General features: G+C 45.7%; 2 protein-coding genes across 3 annotated transcripts in view; one reads left to right on the top strand and one right to left on the bottom strand.

The window, feature by feature from the left end:
• The window catches only part of Cep95 (centrosomal protein 95), a 28417-nt gene extending 18377 nt beyond the window's left edge, over positions 1 to 10040 (top strand). Inside the window, exons 9-20 of the mRNA XM_032914044.1 lie at positions 1196 to 1311; positions 1623 to 1752; positions 2736 to 2889; positions 3899 to 4038; positions 4651 to 4743; positions 5520 to 5649; positions 6376 to 6545; positions 6631 to 6705; positions 7514 to 7666; positions 9005 to 9151; positions 9393 to 9464; positions 9719 to 10040. Coding sequence (XP_032769935.1) covers positions 1196 to 1311; positions 1623 to 1752; positions 2736 to 2889; positions 3899 to 4038; positions 4651 to 4743; positions 5520 to 5649; positions 6376 to 6545; positions 6631 to 6705; positions 7514 to 7666; positions 9005 to 9151; positions 9393 to 9464; positions 9719 to 9910 — 1572 coding nt within the window. The 3' untranslated portion in view covers positions 9911 to 10040. The remainder of the gene's footprint in view (positions 1 to 1195; positions 1312 to 1622; positions 1753 to 2735; positions 2890 to 3898; positions 4039 to 4650; positions 4744 to 5519; positions 5650 to 6375; positions 6546 to 6630; positions 6706 to 7513; positions 7667 to 9004; positions 9152 to 9392; positions 9465 to 9718) is intronic.
• A 1628-nt stretch (positions 10041 to 11668) lies between these two features.
• Positions 11669 to 19769, bottom strand: part of Smurf2 (SMAD specific E3 ubiquitin protein ligase 2) — a 94406-nt gene continuing 86305 nt past the window's right edge. For both annotated transcript variants that reach the window (XM_032914273.1, XM_032914274.1), the window contains 3 exons: positions 16070 to 16271; positions 14620 to 14695; positions 11669 to 14371 (listed from right to left, as the gene is read on the bottom strand). In XM_032914273.1, the coding sequence (XP_032770164.1) occupies positions 14272 to 14371; positions 14620 to 14695; positions 16070 to 16271 (378 nt within the window). In that variant the 3' untranslated portion in view covers positions 11669 to 14271. The remainder of the gene's footprint in view (positions 14372 to 14619; positions 14696 to 16069; positions 16272 to 19769) is intronic.

The raw sequence follows: 19769 nt of genomic DNA, 5'->3' as shown, positions 1-19769 counted from the left end.
TACTTACAAAGCATAAAGAAAAGAACGATCACATATCCTTACTATTTTACATAAAGCACTTACTTTACTGTCTTGGCCTATTGTTTCTTTTTTTTTTTTGGAGCTGACGACCAAACCCAGGGCCTTGTGCTTCCTAGGCAAGCGCTCTACCACTGAGCTAAATCCCTAACCCCTCTTCTTTTTTTTTTAAGACTTATTTATTTTATGTATATGAGCACACTGTCGCTGTCTTCAGACACACCAGAAGAGGGCATCGGATCCCATTACAGATGGTTGTGGCCACCATGTGGTTGCTGGGATTTGAACTCAGGACCTCTTGAAGAGCAGTTAGTGTCCTTAATCACTGAGCCATCTCTCCAGTCCCCGTTTGTTTCTTCTTTGCTTGAAAAAAAAAATTTTTTTTTCATGTTGTCATCTTGTCCATGAACTTTCTGGAAAAACCAGGCATATCCGTGCTGGGGTAGAGCCATAGGGAATGGCAGTGCCAGGGATGGGTCCCACAGCTTTGATCACAGTGTTCAGGGGATAAACAAGCAGGTCTGCGAGGTTAAGACTCTGTGGTCTACTAGTGAGTGAGCTGTAGGCCAGACAGGTCTCCATAGAGAAACAGTGAGAGCCTGGCTCAGGAAAGGGGAAGGAGACACACAAGGAGACAGCCCTGTGTGCGCATCCGTCTACACTGTGCTTCCGCTCAGAGGAGGGGGAAGGGTGGGGCTAGGAGAACTTAGCTTTGTCAGAGTCTTGGGGCTGGTGGAATGGAGCCTGTGGTTCTAGAAACATGCTGTCTCCTCCCTCGGGTGACAGTAGATGGGACACATATGTTTCACTTTAAAAGGTTTTCAAAAAAACAAGAGTATAAAGTCTGGGTATGGTGGCAGGCACCCTTATCTCAGCACTTGGGAGACAGGGACAGAGGGCTCTGTACAGGGCCAGCCTGGGCTACCTTGTGAGTTCCAGACCAGCTATGACATCTGATCTCCAAAACGGGGAGATTTTCTAGGTGGGTTCCTCTAGGGTTAAGAAATAAGCTATTAAAAAGGTTAAGCATCTCTGTTACGGAGGGCTCCACCCCAGTGTTTCTGGACAGTTTCTGTAGCCTCTCGGTACTGAACTCAGGCCCCACACTGAGTGGCAGGGACTTCACGCCTGAGCCATCTCTGGGTTTCTCAAACAACCTTTTTTTCTGTTTGAATAGGAACCAGGTGATGTTTTCTTAACTTCTACCTTATGTAAAGATGATGATCAGGAAACAGATGATGATCTAGATCTGACTGAAAGTTCCAAGACAAGGAGGCTTTTGAAAGGAGAAAGGTAATGTTGCTGTGGGCTTCAGCACTTACAGTCTGCTGTAAAGGGATTGAAAAGTGAAGGGAAGGGGCTGGCGAGATCACTTATGGTGAAGGTGCTTGCTGCCCAAGCCTGGTGACCAGACATGGATCCCTAGAATCCATGTGGCAAGTCACTCCCCCTAATAATAACTTTTTTAAAAAATAGAGGGTCAAAATAAAATTCTAGCTTTTGGGAACCATAATGAGGTATTTGTTAAAGTGTTCATTACAGTCATTTTGAAATAAGTAGTATATATTTCACAAGTTAATCGCCATGCGGCCACTTTATCACAGAAGCGAAAACAGAGCTGTGGCCCCCTCAGAGTATCCACCTTTCTCTCAGAAGGCCAGGAAGCGGCTAACAGAACAGGAACTGCATGCCATGTCAGAGAAACTCTCTCAGCGGCTCTCCGAACTCGACTGGGCAAGTCTTGTCTTTTAATCTTGGTTGAGATTTCTGTGGTTAGCCTTTCAGTGGAAAGTTCTGCTCTCCCAGCAGAAGGTGAAGCCTAGGCTTAGGTGTTGGGAGATGAGTTGTGCTCTGGGCTCTGTTAAAAAGTTCCAGAAGTTGGGTTGGTGGTAGGGGAGGAGCATGCTTCTTAATCCCACTACTGGAGGCAGGCAGATCTCTTGAATTCAAGGCAAGCCTGGTCTTCAGATTGAGTTCCAGGACAGCCTGGGCCACATAGAGCAATCCTCTCTGAAAACCAAAAAAGTCCACAAGTCAAGCAGGACATAAACAATGGCACTCTGCCTTCCTTCTATAACTGAACATGGCATCCATAGACTTACCTAAATTTTATCAGGTCCTGATAGAAATGGAATCTCTTAATGTAATTCTATTAAACCAGTAATTTTTAGTTATGTATCTATACACCTTTGTTACCAAAGACTGATGAGGCATAAAATAGAAAGAATCAAAGGTTCTTAATCATTGACATCTGGAAAATTTATTGAAGTTGAGTGTCTATAGCACTGATCGCTCAAAAGACAAACAAAAAAAAAATGAGGTCCGAGCCTCACTACATAGTCTCACACTTCCTACACAGGCCAGGCTGGCCTTGAACTTGCTGTGATTCTCCTGCCTCTGAGATCAAAAGTGTGTCTACCCATGCTTGAAATGTTAAATATAAAACTGGCTCTCCCTGTGCCTCTCCTCCCAGCACCGAGGACACTGAGATAGGCAGATATGAGGTCCAGGCCTGCGTGGTTGGCACAAAGAACCCCTACCTCAGATCTCGTTACATAAGCAGGTGAAGTAAGGTGTAGGTGTAAGGCGCAGGCCTCGGTCTCCGCGAGCCTGGTGTGGTGCCGCTCAGAGACGGCCTTTAGAAGGCTGCTCTCCACTACTGTACACTGCACTTCCTGCTGAAGCCCAGGACAGACAGTGAAAGGATTTCTCCATAGATGTTAAAAACTGCACTGGGCGATCGAGCGACAGGCGAGGCTCATGGTAAAGATGGCGGAGCTGGAGATGAAGAGGCGCACAGTGCAAACGAGGAGATGCTATCGCAGCACAGTGACGGCGTCATGGAGTACGGACCAAGGAAGCCGAGGCCAGGTACAAACCAGAGCTGCCGAGAGTGAGGCGTCCATGAGAACTGGCCAAGGAGTTCCCCGTGTTAATTTTCATTTTATATGAGGATGAGAAAGAATAGCAAACTCAGGTTACGATTGTTCTTGCTGATAGTTCTGTATGCCACAGCTTATATATTACTTGTCTAAACAGGCACTATTGTTTTCTTTTTAAAATCTGTGCTAACACTATATATATACATACACACACACACGCGCGCGCACGCACGCACACATGCACGCACACTCCCTGTAACTTTATCCTATTGACCTTACTTGGGAAATGTCTGTTAATAAAGGTCTACTGCATTCATCTGAATACATACATGAGTATTACTGCCCGTGAGAGACGGGCTCAGTGCTTAGCTGTGGAACCTTTTACCATAGGCTGCTGTGTATGGATTCGCATTCCATCCACCTACACAGGTAAAAGCAAAGCCCACAAGTCACTTGTCTCCCAACCAAGGGCACTTACTTTCCATAGAACTTTATACATAGCATACGCTCCACAGCCTGAATTCAACCCAAAGTTGAATATGCAATGCCTATGAACACGTGTGTATGTGTGTGTGGGTTCATATGGGTGTGTGCATTTGTGTTTGTGGACATGTATGTGTATGCACATGGAGGCCAGAGACCAACATCAGGTTCTTCCTCAAGTCCTCTTCATGTTCTATTTTGGGCCTGCTCTCCTGACTGAGCCAGGGACCCACAAATACAGCAAGGGTGGCCGGCCACTGAGCTGCAGTTACAGATGCTCTGTCACACCCAGCTTCTTACATGAATGCTGGGGAGCTAACGCATGCATAAACAGCAAGCACTTAACCTCTCTCATCCGTAACGTCAGTTTGCTTGGTATGACTAAGCACATGACTGCATATTAGAAAGAATACGTTTGGCGATTTTTTTTTTTTTTTTTTTTTTAAGATTTAAAAGCTTCCAGCTTAGCATTTCTGGGTGTCAGGAACTAATGGTGAATGACTTCTGTGTTGCAGGGTTTTCTATGCACAGAAAGGCACCTTACAGGTCCCATTCCCTGTCGCCATCTTCAGTGAACAAACACAGTCAGTCAGAGAAAGAGAGAAAAAAGCAACACAAATCTAAAGGGACGGACACACACCATTTCCATGCAAAGGTATTCCCCCATTCACGTATCTGTCTGAGGTAGTGATGGGGTGTTTGGTTTGTTTTAGTTTGGTTTTTTGAGATGATTTTCTCTGTAGCCCTGCCCTTAAACTCGATCTGTAAACCAGGCTGGCCTTGATCTCGGAGATCTGCCTGCCTCTGCCTCCTGAGTGTTGGGATTAAAGGTGAGCACCACTACTGCCTGGCATGGTGAGTTTTTATAAAGTATTTACAATGGTGAAAACTAGAGTTAATTCAGAGGACGTAAAATAGTTCCATCTCAGGGGTTGGGGAGATAGGCACGTGCTTGGAGTGGAAGCGTGAGGACTGGATTCTGATCTCCAGGGTCACTAAGAGACCCCGTGTCAGGCCAGGAGGTGGGGAGAGTCTGAGGAACACAACCACATAGACAGCTTCCACTCAGAGGAGTATCAGAAAACCTGTGAAAATAAGGAGAAAAACCATCACAGTCAGCCTCGTGTATGTACCGATTATGGGTCTGTTAGCACGATGTACTTTTATGAAGCATCCTGAAAGAAACTTAGGAAATGTGAGTGGACTTGATATTTTTAGAACAGGAATCCAGACAGCTGTGTTACATGTATGGCCTTATTCTTTGCAGGCATTAACTGAAGCATTTGAACGGGAACTAAGAAAAAACAAAGTTCAAGAGAACGTTGGACTTCGAGGGATAAGGGAGGAGGAAGAGGAAACAGTGGGTAAAAGTCTCCACCTGTGGTGAATGCCAAAGAGTGAGAAGGACAGTCATTGGCTCTTAGGAGAGGGCAGGGCTTCATTTCATGATACAAGATTTCCTCCAGCTCAGATACGAGAGGACTAAAGTTGCAGTCCTAAACTTTGGCCTTAAAGGTTCTTTTTTATGGTTTGTAAAGAGTTAAAATAGATTTAGTTGACAAAGAGGAGGCAGGATCCCAGCATTGTGTACCTGACTGAGAATCCCAAGTCCTTGCTTTCTGCACCTCAAAAGATGGTTGCCAGCTGGGCATACCTTTAATCCCGGCACTTAGGAGGCCGAAGCCAGAGGACTTGTGTGGTTTAAGTCCAGGAGTCACAGCCTGGTCCATATTTTGAGTCCCAGGACAACCAGGACTAAATAGCCCCTGTCTCAAACAAACAAACAAACAAAAAAAGTGGTTTCCAAACTCCCTGGAAATGGGAAATGCTTCTGCGGATGCTCCAGTGAAAGCAGGACAGAGGTGCGGGAGATATAAAAGCATGCTTTGAATTGCTTGAGTTTCTTTTAATATACTTAGAAAAGGTTGTCAAAGAAACCAGCACATAAAACATTCAGTAGCAGCTGTATTTAGCGTATGCACTGTGGTTACCGAAGCTGGAGAAAAGGCCAGTTTGTTGGAGAAAACTAAGGTTTAGAAGGTGGTTGGGAGTCAGCGGTCTGTCAGTGTGTGGTCTGAGAGGATCATGTGTTTGTAGACCCCTCTCTTTTCTCTGTCCTTTTCATCCACCTCTAAGGAAAAGTCATACAAAGAAGCTTTCGCTAAAGGAACTACAAAACAGAGTCAGGTCCAGAAGATTTACTCCAGAAAAACTGTAGCTCCGACTCCTAAAGGTGGTCTCCTGAAGTCAAGCAAGGCGTCTCCGAGTAAGGGCCTCCGATGTTCTTGATGCCAGCAGGCAGCCTCGGGGCACAAATGTCACATTCCAGAGGCTGGTGGAAACAGGCATCCACCAGTTAGCTGCAAAAGCCCCTTCTTGTGTTACTACCATAGGGCTGGGTTTCTGTAACCGGAACCTGACTCCTAAACCAGGCGCCTTATAGTCATCTGTGGACATCAAAAGAATTACCAGGGCTCTACTGTTCTGACAGAAGCCTCTTCCCACCCATTCCAGTCGCCCTTTTTTGTTGCTTGCCCCATTTGGTTTTGGAAAGCTGGTAGAAGGCAAGTGACACTCCAAGAAAGCAGATGGCCTCCTCTGCCCTATGTGCTGACAGTTGGTTCTCCTGAGGTAGAGCCTTGCTGTAAGGAAGCAAGGTCAGGTGAAATGCCAGCCTCCAACTATTCCCATCAGGGACCTTTCTCTCCTAACCATATGCCTGCAAGCATGCTGAGGTGGCTTCCTTTCACACACAGGAAGCATTTGCTGACAGGCCGAGGCTGCTAAGGAGGGTGGATGAACTCAGGGCTACACTCAGAACTTTCCAGCTTTTCATCCTCAATAGGTGGGATACAAAAGTACACTCCATCCAGATGGTTCTTTTTAGGACCAGCACCACAGCCCTGAGCTTAGCTTAGTTTAGCAGGCAGGTGGGGTTGAGAATTCTTTTAGGGAGCTGGTCAGATTAACAGCATCTCTCATTTCCTCACAGTGAAAGTAAATGAACACAGTCTGCTGTCCCTGATGCTGGAACAGTTTCCATTTCTCTATGTTTCTGACCCAACTCTGACCAAAATGTGGAAGCAGCAGATGGCACAGGTGGAGCAGCTCAGAAGGGAAGCACAGAGAGAGAACCGATCCAAGAAGAAACTCCAGGACGAAGTAAGCTCTGCCCAAGCCTGAGGCTGACACAGAGAGCTTGTCCTTCTCCAGCATGGCTAACCGCCTCCTTTGTGTTCTCCTTAAGATAGAAGAAGCCCTGAGAAGGCACGACCTCCTTACCGCTCTTGTCAAGAAAGAGTATGACCATAACAAGAGACTGGTATGTCAAGAACAAACTGAGTAGTGCCGTGTTCTTTATCCGTACGGCTGGGCAGCCTGTGGGGGTGGGCATCTCAGGCTTTAACTCAGAACCCATGGGGAAAACATATCCCACACTGCACGGACACAGACCTGAGAACACACACCCAGCAGTTCGCTGCAGAACTCTTGATCCCTGCCACATGGCTGTTCTTCCCTTCTTTATAGTAACAAAGGAGAGACATTTTCTAAGATGAAAACCCAAGCTTTCAGACATGATATGAATTGCCTGCCTTTCTCTTTGATGAACGAAAGGCAGAGTTGAAATTTTATCCCATTTCTGTCTCTGCCTTCACAGACCATGTGGCTGCTTACAGTTAGTGCTGTTGTCCCAGACCCCAGGTAGAGAGCAGCTTTGTTATAATTTGGATTGGAAACCATCCTTACATCCCCAGTTAATATGGTAACAGGAAAGGGCAGAAGTCAGCCTGCCGAAGTTATTTACAGACCCTTAGCTGGGAATAGGGATAAGCCATGGAAATATTAGTCTGAAATAGTTTCTAAAAAGCCATCTCCAAAATTGCCTGTGGATCTTCACTGAGTCAAGAACATCTGGCCCGATAGACAGGAGATGGGACCTGTATTCAGGGTTAGCACTCAGGGCCCCATTTCCTCTGCACAGTGGGACTGTCAGTGCTGCTCTCCAGATTGTGGGGATGGAGTGACAAAGGCTGAAGAACCCGTGTGGACCAGTGGTCTTTAGGGGACTTGGGGGATGAGAATGAATGCTCAGGCTGGCCTTTTGCTGGCCTTCTTCCCCTCTTCCCTAGCAAGACTTCAAGGACCGAATTCACAAACAAAGGTTGACCCAATCAAAGATAAAAGAAAATCGTCATCAAAGTGTTCGTGCCCGAAAATATTATGACGACTACAGAGTTCAGTTACGTGCAAAAATGATGAAGATGAGAACCCGGGAGGAAATGGTATATGTGCCTTTCTAGGTCTGTCTGGCTCTGCTAAGGGGAACTTGTGTTTTGTAACAGTTTCTTAGTCTACAGCTCTTACCTCAGTTTGAATCCAAAATCCAAACCCAAGGCCCACATGCAGGTAGGACTTGTGCTTGGCAGTCATTCACAGCACGATGCCCCGCTGTGCATCCCCGTCCACCCTTAGCCTTCGCAGTTCCCCGGCAGCCGTAGTCTCCTCGGACCTCTGGCAGAAGCTCTGCAGTACGGCTGCTCTGAGGGTTTGGAAGCAAACTGCAGACAACAGAAGTTAAGGTGTGCTTGTGCGACGCAGGGCATGCAAGGAATTACCACGCTGATTGTCCTAGCCTCATCAAAGCCTGAGAACCCTCAAATTACTGACAAATTTTATTTTCATAGTAAAACTTGATCTTAGTTAAACTGGATTAAATAAAACCAAAGCTTTCTTGAGGAAGATACTGCTATGGTTTTGGGAGGTTAAGTGACTTGCAGTAGTCTTTTATCCAGAACTCCACCTTATGAAGGGAAGACAACTGGGCATGCCCAGATCTCTAGATCAGTTGATTTATGGTGGCTGCCCAAATGCTGACCCTCACCTTCAACTGAGTATTCAGTGAGGTGCAGAAACGTTTGTTCCCATCTTGTGTTACACATGTAGATGCTTCAGAGATCTTTCCAGAAGGCAGTAAGGAGTGAGCATTGGTGCACGAGAGGGTGCTGAGCACACTCTTCAGTGGAAGATCACAGGACACCACTCACCCCCACCCCCATCAGGGAGGTCTAAAACAGAGAACTGAGGACACGGAGAGGGAGCACTCATGCAGGGCTGGTGGGCTAGCAGGGTGGTGCGATTGCTTCTGTAATGCCTGGCAATACTTCTGAAGGCACTGGAATGCTGGCTATGGTTGTGTGTGTGTGTGTGTGTGTGTGTGTGTGTGTGTGTGTGTGTGTGTGTGTGTGTGTACCCACATAACCACCAAAACAGCTAAAAAGAGTCCATGCCTCTCAGTTTAAGAATTTGTGAACAAAATTCATATTCCCACAGTAGAGTGACAAAAACTGACAGCTCTGTCTGTACGGGATCTGACCTTGGAAGCATGTTGGGTTGAGGCGGTGTTGAGAACAGGCAAACAACAGGCAGGGAGAAGGGCAGTGGTGCTGATGGGCATGGGTTTCATGTCTGGGCGGAGAGTTACACAATTCTGAGTCTACTGAAACCTGCTCAGTGTATGCATATTTTAAGAGTTAATTTTATGTATGTGAATGATGAAGAAAGCTGTCATTTTGGAAAGCCTTTATGAAATGCAGCATAATTTATGATTAAATGACCGACAGATCTTTAAGAAACTGTTTGAAGAAGGTTTACAAATTCAGAAACAAAGACTACGAGACCTAAGAAACTACGCCAAGGAGAAACGCAGCGAAGAAAAGAGACAGCACCAGAACGAGCTGGACTCGATGGAAAACTACTATAAGGACCAGGTAGGTAGGCTTGCTGCTGCCACTCCATCAGTGTCAGCGTGGCTTAGTTCATTGCTGGCAAATATGCAAATTAGCACCGAGTGTCGCAGCACCAGACAGGCTAGGCTGACTGTTTCTAAGGCAAATTTAAGGCAGTATGTGAAACAGTATGCAGTGTGTGTTGCCCTGGTCCCACTTTGATTTAAGATGGAGTATTGAGAGTAACTGCGATGTGATGCAAGACTTGGCTTTTCTTTCCTAGTTCTCATTGCTGGCAGAGGCCATCTCACAGGGACGCCAGGAACTCAAAGCAAGACAGAGATCCCAGGCTCAGGTAACAATGAACAGCACAAGAATTAGGAAGTATTCCTAACCTAAAAGGAAGTAGGAAGTATTTTAGTGACGTCAAAAAAGTGGAGAGAATACAGAGTCCGTCTCTACTCCCAAGTCCTGATGGCTCTGGCTACCAGCTCTGTCTCGGAAGGGACAGTAAACTACAAACTCCGCAGGAGGTCGGGGGGCCAGGGGGTAAGAATAGGGGGGCCTGGATAAGAGTCGCCACTTCAGACCGACTGAGTTCTCTTTCAGACGTTACACAAGGTGAAGAGGGAGCTGAGAGCAAAGATGGAGAAGGAAATTGAGCAGCTGCAGCACTTGATAACGCAGAGCGACGACGATGCGTTCTTCCGGGAACTAGAAGCTGAGCGCTTCAAAGCACGGCTGCAGCTGGCTTCCTTCCAGTACAGTAAAAATCCTTTCCCAAGAGGCCAAACTCCATAGGTGAAGTTTCTAGACACCTTTATGTGAACAGAGCTAGACCTGAGCCAGTAAACAGTCTAAACCAGAACATGCCTTATTTATGTATTCATGTTAAAAGTTAGAATTTTTTAAATAAAAGACTTTTTTTTTTAAGCTTACTGCTTTTGAATTTATAACCTAAAACCTGAGAAAAGGGGATAAAGGCACTTTTTGCTAGAACAGCATCTAATAGGCTGTGGGTAAAGCTAATAATGGCTACTGTTTTGGGGTTCAGGAGCTATGCAGCCTTAAGGCCTCCTCTGCCACGGGAGCTGACTTCCATTTCCTTAGCCGTATCTACTTCCTGGCCCGAAGAGGTCGTCTCTATTCAGGATGACTGGCTTCTCAGTAGTTGACTAAAATTGACTCTGTGAAGAGGCTGGTGGTGAACCGAGTGGCACAGTGCATGCCTTTATCCCAGCACAAATGAAAGCCATCAGATTAGCATCGCCTACTGGAAAATTACAGAACTCAAAAAAAGCAGGAAAAGTTTTGTTCTGACACAAGCCTGCATTCCTATTGTATTTCAGGCTGGCCTCAAACTTCTCAAGACTCTAGCAGGCTCCTGAGTGCTGGGATTACAGACTTGTACCACCATACCTGTCAGGAAAATTACCTTTATAGCCTTTTAACTATAACTAGACAAACCTGTTTAGAGTATTAATGTAAGGGTAATAACCCTCTGGTGTATAACTGCTTCCATCTGTCCTATAGTCTCTTGACTTCATGTGTCCTGCTATGATTATCTGGGTAGAAAACCCAAACATCGGCAAACATCTTTACCCATTGTTATAGAGGCAAACTCCCGGTTACCACAAAGTAGAACTACTTTGAAACAAAGCAGTCCAATCAAAGTGGTTTGATTTATATACTATTAAATGCCAAAGATCTTTATGTTCTATAACTTGAAGCCAGTAAACACAGCCAGGTGAAGCAGAATGTCCACCTACTGAGGGGACATGAGCAAACATTTCTTCACCTCAGGACACTGGCAACAAACAATTCCACCCAGATCGAATCTGATGAGCCAGCGAGTTCACTGGGGCTGTGTACAGAGCGTGCTCCTGAAACGCCCTCCGGATAGGGGCTGACACGAGCGCGGTACCCTGGAGTGCGCTCCCCACTGCAGGGGCCTTTCAAGGCTGCGTGAGCGTGCCTTGGAGGGTTTGTGGGCTTCCCCGGTCCTGGCAGTGTCCCTCGTCCCCTAGGAGAGACACGGAGGAAACAGCTACCGAGCGCCACCTGGACCTGTCTGTCCGTCCTACATCGCTGCCGTTTGCGGTTTCCAGCTCTTCTGTTCTGTCGCAGCCTCTGCTGTACAGTCACGGATCACACTTTATGGTGACAAATGAACCCACAAGCATCTCTTTTCTATCTGTGTTATTTAGCTGTCCTCTCATCAACTGGTGTTCACAGAGCTGTAACTCACCTCTCCTCTTCATCTGCAAGACCTGACTGTAACACCAAGGCCGGCTGGCACAGGAGAGGCCGTCCGCCAACCACAGCGCTGCCCTGCAGTCTCCAGACAGACCTGGTTGTAGATACGCATTTTTCTCTCAGAAGCCCCACCACCTCACGGCCCCCACAACCACTGGACACTCTCAGTGGCCGTGGTGGAGAGCTACTCCCCTCCCTGCTCCAGCCTCTAAGCCTGCAGGAAAGCAGCACTCTCTACTTGAGGCTCCAAGCTGTCACCTACGAAAGCCAAACATGTTTTTCAAAACAAGTAAAAACCCGATATTTTTAAAAACCTCGCTGCTGTGACAGTGCAAACAGCATTCATTTTATTGCTCAACTTCGGCATGGGCACATACATACGTACATAGTTAATTTTTAAAAACCATTTATACAGATGTTATTGATAAAGCTCATGTAACAAATGAGTGAAATTACAAAGAATATCAAGGCTAAAACATTCTGTAATAAATACAATGGAAATGATAAAACTTTGTTTTTAAAGTCAGTTTAGAGGAAAAGGAGGAATATTACATACAGTGAACTAATTACACCTAGAGTAAGCGACTCGGCATTTGGTACAATCATCATCCTAGTGTGAGAGCAGTGGCCCCGACAGAAGGCTGCAGCCGAAGGGCAAGGCGCTGTGCTGCTCCCCCTGCAGGCACTGGAAGCCTCTAACACCCATCAGTGCCATCTGTCCAATGCACTGCAAGTTCAGAGCAGATTTAGTGTTGTCAAAGGAAGCAAATTACAGTGGATTTAGGAGAAGACACGTTGTGCTCTGGCCTGTAAATGTGGGTGGGTGGGGGAGCACTGTAGAATACAGAGCAACAAACTGCAAAACAAAATGCACAGGAAACAGCATTACTTTAAAACTGTGTGCCAGGAAATAGTGGCCTCTTACTGCACATGAGCACAAGGTAACCGTTGGTCAGAATGAGCCTTTCCTGATGGAACAGAGCGACTGGAGGAGGGACGCCTGGGAACAGATAAATATTCACATTAAACACAAGGCAAGTCCAGGTTCTGTGACACCGGGGATTTTTGTTTGCTTAGCACCTATTTGGAAGTAATCAGGTAATGTAATTTTGAAATTGCAATCTAAATCATGTTTTCAGATGTCATGTGCTATTGTAGACTGTTACAGAGGGCAATTTTCTTTAAAGCTCTGTCAAGTCACTATAATAGTTAAAAGGCACTCAAAAAGCGGTGGGATTTGCCTGCGTTACACTGCACGGAAAACCACTGCAAGCAGCATCTCGCTATCACTGCATCCCTGTCAGTTATGGTCCTTGCCCCTCTGAGACAGGGTCTCAAGCAGCCTCTAACCCACTGTGTAGGTGAGGCTGGCCTTGACTTGCTGATCCTTCTGCCTCTGCCTCCACAGTGATGGGATTACGGGTGTCAGCCACCAGGCTGAGTCACATTTTCTGTCAACTGTTCCTCACAACCTTGTGCCAAGCTCAGCCAGATTTGCTGTTCTTATTTCTCATCAGTGTTTAAAAACAACAGTGCATTGTTCTGACGGTGCAATTTTAAAATCCAATGTGATTTTTTTAATGGTTGCAACCCTTCACCCCAGAATTTTTGTTAACTTCTAGATCACAGGATGAGCCACATACCTTGAAAGCTTAACCTCGACACTTGAAGTCAGCAGTGTGGCAGCCTGGCCTCCTCCCTTACTTCTCACGAACTCTTCAGTTTCAGAGTAAATTGTGTGATTGACTTAGAGTCACTCTTTCTTGAGGCAAGATCTGCTATGTAGCTCAGGCTGGCCTTAAACTTGAATTGCGCCCCCGCCTTAGCCTCCCAGGAATGGGGAGCAGAGGCGGTCAGCACAGCTGGCCTCACTCACGTATGACTTTCCTGGCCCACCACGCCCACTACCACCTCCAGTTCATCCATTGAGTTTGTAAAAGCAGGGTGCTCTAAGCTTGCTAAACGATCTTTAGAGCACAAGTTTGCCTTTTAGAAACTTAATTAAAATATAAGTTAGATGTACTTATTAGAGACTTTGGTTTATAGAAATAGTATATAAAAGACAAGCTGACCCAGCAGAGAATGAAAATCCCACCCCATCACAGACTGAGAAGCTATAAAATCGCAGTATTTCAGTTTAAGATGAAATAAATCCACAATACCTCATCTTCTTGATTCAAGAACATGAGGTTTTTTTGTTTTTTGTTTTTTTTTTTAAGTCATCTTAAAAACAGGAAGGGCAGCAAATAAACTCAGTTTAAATGGTTGCATTAGGAATTTCCAAGAAAGTCACACTTGAAAAATATAAAACCCCACTTAAGCTACGGTGACCCACATAATGCAAAATAGAACCCTCTGCTATAGAAAAGCACAACTAAACATGTAAATGGCTTAGTTTCATAAAGGTGACGATCCCTTTAGCCAACTGTTTACAAAGGTGAACAATCCAAAATAACTTTAGTTTCTTACAAAGAGCAGGGACAGGAGCTGTTCAAAACCACGTGTTCAATCCAACTGAAATGTGGCTTGTACCGACTGGGGAGCTGTCTTGAGTGTGAGAGACGCGAGTCTGAGAAGCGGTTTGGATAGATAACCTTGTATAAAAATAGTAGTAGTCTTTTAAGTGTAGAATACTGCCTAACTCTGGAGATGCAGGGGTCAGCATTCTTTAGGTTCAAGATATTAATTTTTAAATAGCAGCTGAGTGTGTCCTCATGGCAAAGCATAAAGACCTTTATTTTTCCTTGAAAAGGAATTTCAAAATTGTCCCTTCCCCTCACAGTGTCCTAGAATCTAAGGAGCAGGGGAGGGGCTGTCGTCCTGTACTCCAGCGTTCTCTGAAGCGCTGCTGAAGGAGGCTGGTGGCCAGGGGTCAGTAAGAGCTGTGGGTGAGTCCTCGGCGCTCATCACTCCACAGCAAAGCCACAGGTCTCCTCGATGGCTGTTAGCAGCTTTTCATAGAGCTTCTCATAGCTTTCATAGGGCGGAATGTCTATTCGATTGAAACTGTGAAGAAGCAAATCAGACTTGATCATTTCTCAGAGCAAGTCAGCAGGTGCAGCACGTGAGCATAACACGGCCTTTGTCTCAGACAGAAAGGTAGAAGCTGCTGTCCTCTACCGCAGAGATCACCACGCTGGGGATTGCCTACTGATTTCTGAATAACTTTTTAAATCACTTCAAGGAAGTGTTCATCATTTCTTTTAAACTAAAACCTACCTACAACGACAGAGGAAAATACAAAAATAACTCACCAAGTGTGGGCTTTTGGCAGGTTGTTCGTGCAGGCATCAATCTGGTGTATGGTAAAGAGCCGTGGGCCCGCGGCACCTGCCAGTGAAGGAATGTGGGTCAGATCACAGCAGGTACAGGAGTCCATCTCCAACGCCTCAGAATAAACTGGAACATAAACCACGGGCTGGGGAGCACCTTGCATTCACACACACTAACTTGGGGGCTTATAGGAAAAGTAGCCTGGTTTTGAGGTTGTAAGTGACGTGTAGGCTAAGACCAGGTGCCGTAACAGCAGCACTGCTGTCTGAGAGAAAGGCTTAACTGATGGCCTCTGTTAGCTTGGTGCCACAGAACATCTGCATCCCAAAACAATGTGAACACATTTGGTTTGCTTTTTTTTTTTTTTTTTTTTTTCCAAAACAGGCGACAGGATTTCTGTGTAACCTTGGCTGTCTTGGAATTCTCTCCACAGACCTGGCTGGTCTCTGCCTCTGAAGTGCTTGGATTAAGTGCTGGCTCACTTTTTGAAATAGGATCTTGTTATGTAGTTCAAGAGAATCTTAAACTCAAGATCCTCCTGCCTCAGCTCCCAGAGGGCTAGGATTACAGGCATATGCTATTATGCTTAAAATACACATTTGAATCATATTTAAAGATGATGACCTAATGCAAATTTACACTTATGACTCAAACTGAGCTTAGCAAAGATTAGCAGTCTATGCACACATGCCCCACAAGGGAAGACCACTCCACGTTCCCCAAACAGGGAAGGGAGCACAAACTTTAGGTAGCTTTGCCCAGGCTTTCTGAGCACGCTGTGGGCAACTGCTGAGGAATCCTGCACTAGTCTACACTGCCAATTCTCCCTCCTCACCGGCAGCTTCGAAGCCAAGAGTTTAAGGTGAAGGAAGCAATGGCCACCGAATGATGCACCACAGCCATCAGCAATGTTACCAACTCAACCAAAACGCCAACAGCTTACTCCACAGACTGATTCTAAACACTGAAGACGGCTGTAAGTCACTAGTCTGAAGTCATGTAATAAAGTGCTCTGACCAATCAGTCGGCTTTCAAAATTCATGCTGCCTCCCTCCTGTTAGAAGAAAGGCAGAGGAGGCGTCTCGGGTGGGTAAAGGTTTGCCAAGCTGAGACGTGAACATGGAGGTGGATGACCTTCCCTGCAAAGTTAAAGGCAAGCTGACCAGAAAGTGCAAAACAGAGCATCAGCACACAGGCTTTCTCTACACTGCTCACCGCACCCACTGCGATCAGAAGTCTGTCAGAAAGGCCTCTGCAGAAGGAGCTGCAATGGAGTCACATATAGGAGCTATCAATCAAAGATCTTCATAAGCACAGGGCTGGCTATAAAAACAGCAATGTACCCCAAACACTGATCCGCCCCATCCCATTCTTCCCCACCCCTGCAAGAGTGCAAGCAAGGCACCTGTGCGCCCACCCGGGACACCTCACCTTGGAGGGCTTTGAAGCCCTGCAGAGGCACTCGAGAGGACCCTGTCACAAACTGGAGCAGCCGTGCTCGTCTCTCCTCATCAAAAAGCTCCACCGCTTTCCAAAACCACTTGACGACGTTGCTGTCTGGGGTGCAGTGCTTTAACCGGGTGTTGGCCTTCCAGTCGCTCACGTCAATTTTGCCAAGCCCACAGATAATGAGCTGTAGAAATATTTGCCAGAGTGGTGAGCTGGTGCGCATCAAAGCTGGGCCTCTCAAGTCTTCTCAGATTTGCAAAGCCCCACGAGTGGTCCACAGCTGAATTATCTGGAAAGCTTTTCAAAGCAACCCCAACAGACCCTGTGCTGCAGGGACTGTAACTGTCTGTCTGTGGCACTCAGGTCTGAATCTTTTTGTTTCTTTTGTCACTGTTGCCCAGGTTGGCCTCAAATTCAGAGACCTGCCTGCCTCTGTCTTCCAAGTGCCACCACTGCTCTGCGAAGGTCTGGATCTTTAAACCTCCAGAAGTATCTACTCATTGTAGGTCCTGTTCACTGTAATGGACTCTGACAAGATCAAAATTTCCAGTTTCAAAATAGAATTCTAAAATTTTAAAACAGTAGACAGAAATCAAGACTCAGTAAACAGCTGGGTGAAACAGCCCAGGCCTACAATCCCAGCACTTCAGAGGCTGAGGCGGGAGGATCAACATGAGTTTGAGGCTAGCCTGAGCTACTTCCTTGTCTCAAACAGAAGACTTCTCTTCTTACCACTAAGGTCTACCTGGGCCTTTCTTAGGCCTTCATTGGCTTACATCAGCTCTGACACTGCCAGCTTTGCAGTCTGAGGCACTTCTGTCACCAGCCTGCAGTGTTCTTTGCTCTAAGACCACAGTCACCGCTACCTCATTTTACCTATGAAATGATCCAGACTGTACAACAAGAGACATGTTGGGTCCATAATATAATTTACTTAACAACTTTGAAATTATATTAAAATGTAGATACTCAAGGGCCAGGCCTTGTGGCACATGCTTTTAAACCCAGCAGTCAGGAGGCAGAGGCAGATCTGTTGAGTAAGAGGTCGACATGGTCTACAAAGTGAGTTCCAAACAGCCAATGCTACATAGAGAAACCTTCGTCTTGAAAGATAAAATAAATAAAAATTAAACAAAATACACAAATTCTGCTGTATAGTGTTCCAACTGACATCCTGATACAATCAATACATAAGAACTATACCAAGGTCACTTTGATAACAGGAACTTATCTCTACAGAGTCCATTACTGATCGAGGTATGTGTATATATCTAACATGTTTGCTCTATTCATTTATGTGCATATATGTATGTGCACATGAGCACACACCACAGTACATGGGTGGAATTCAGAGGACAACAGTCAGGAGTCATTTTCCTTCTACCGTCTAGGCCTGGGATTGAACTCCGTTATCAGGTTGGTTGGCATGTACCCTCACCTGCTAAATCATCTGGACGGACTGCCCATCAAGTGATTATCAGTGAATTATGACAGTGAAACCCATAATGTAACTTGTATGGCCTAGGTTTCATATACTTAGTTTTGATAAGGTAGCATGACCTATGTTCTAAAGATTTCAACAGTGATAAAACTACAATGTAAGTCTTACTCTTACCAAATAAAGTTTACCTCCCAAAAAGGTGGTTTGAGTATATGTGGCACACAGGGGGAGTGGTGCTGTTAGGAGGTGTGGCCTTGTTGAAGGCAGTATGTCATTGTGGGGGTGGGCTTTGAAGCTCTACCCAGTGCAGAAGGGTCAGTCTGCTCCTGGCTTTCTCTGTGAAGATGCAGCCCTCTCAGCTCCTCCGGCATCATGCCTGCCTGGACGCTGCCATGCGTCCCACCATGATGATAACGGACTGACCCTGTAAGCCATCCCCAATTAAATGCTGTCTTTATAAGAGTTGCCTTGGTCATGGTGTCTCTTCATGGCAATGAGAACCCTAACTAAGACAGTATGTCTGAAATAATGAATTCAGACCATTAAGGATGCCTTCTAAATTCTGTCTGTCAGAGGAGTGGCTGTTACAGCACAAGCTCTGATTGACAACATAAGCAGGGGAGAAGGTCCTGTCTCAGATCCACTCACTCTAGCCACCTTGCTCTACGTTCCTCCTCCTCCTGACCTGCCTTGGCCAGCTCATTACTCAGTCACTAAAGGAGCAGGGACAGTACTGAGTCAACTGCTTGTTTGTAAACATCTATTAAAGAGACCAGCAGCAAGCCTGGAAAGATGGGTGGCTCAGTGGTTAAGAGCACTTCCTGCTCTTCCAAGGAACTCACCATGTTAGGTGCTACAACCACCTCTAACTCCAGGTCTAGGGATCTAAAATCTGCCCGAGTACCTGTACTCATGTACACATACCCACATGCAGACACATGCAATTATACATAATTAAAAAATAATAAAAATAGATTTAGAAAAAGACAAGCAAGAAAAAGCCAGAATACTAGTACAGAAAAAAATTTTTATTTTATATTTATTTATTTATTTATTTATTTATTTATTTATTCTTTTTTCGGAGCTGGGGACCGAACCCAGGGCCTTGCGCTTGCTAGGCAAGTGCTCTACCACTGAGCTAAATCCCCAACCCGAAAAAAAATTTTAAATTACTTATTTATTTTATGTATATGAGAGTACACTGTAGCTGTCTTCAGACACACCAGAAGGCATCTGATCCCATTACAGAGCCACCATGTGGTTTGCTGGGAATTGAACTCAAGACCTCTGGAAGAGCAATCAATGCTCTTAACCTCTGAGCCATCTCTCCAGCCCAGAAAATCATTTTAAAATAATCTATATTCTTCAAATACTTGTTATTTCCTAACCCCTGGGTAAATTGGTAAAATAAAACCTTTTTTATGTATTTACTTTTCTTGAGACAAGGACTTGCTATGTAGCCCAGGCTGGCCTTAAAATTTCAATCTTTGTGTCTCAGCCCAAGAGCTGTAGTACAGCCCAACGAACCTCACACTTCTCTCACAGCTGTTCTTTAAGTTGGACGTGTTTGACACGTTATTGCAGCGCAATAAGGTTGGCTTCACACAGAAGGGAGTGTCGCCTCTCTATACAGAGTTGGTCACTGCTGTGATATGGGTATTTGCAAGGCCCAGGGACGGTTGGGCACTACACAACTTATCTTGTTTCATTTCTTCTAAGCAAAGACGAGCGAGCAACTAGCTGAGCTTAACGTTTTATTCAAACACATTTCTGTATGTTAGAGACAAAGTCATCCATTGAAATAAGCCAATCAAGAAATGGGTCCACACTGTAGGATGACTAAGTGCCAAGCAAGTATGGCAACCTGAGTTTAACCCCAGAACCCACACCCAGAGAGACAGACATCACAAAGCTGTCCTCTGACCTGCATGTGCACCCTGGGAGGAATTTCAATTGGGAAGAATGCCTATGTGACCTGAAAAGAAAAGGGACTCAAGAGTAGCTTAGCTTGTGGAGTGCGTGCATCCCTGGGCTTAATCCTAGCACTCCGGGTGGAGGAGCAGAAAGCCCGAAGTTAAAGGTCATCCTCATCTACACGGTTCTAGACTAGTTAGAAAGAAGGAAAAGGATATATAAGTTAACAATGTCTCCACATGGGGCTGGAGAGATGGCGCAGCTCACTGCACTTTAGAAGAGGCAAGTTTGATTCCCAGTACACACGGCAGAGGCTAACAATCACCT

Source organism: Rattus rattus, chromosome 9 (assembly GCF_011064425.1).
Source record: "Rattus rattus isolate New Zealand chromosome 9, Rrattus_CSIRO_v1, whole genome shotgun sequence".
Lineage (NCBI taxonomy): Eukaryota > Metazoa > Chordata > Mammalia > Rodentia > Muridae > Rattus > Rattus rattus.
The sequence above is the reverse complement of the archived record's forward strand: the minus strand, read 5'-3'. Positions and strand labels throughout refer to the sequence as shown.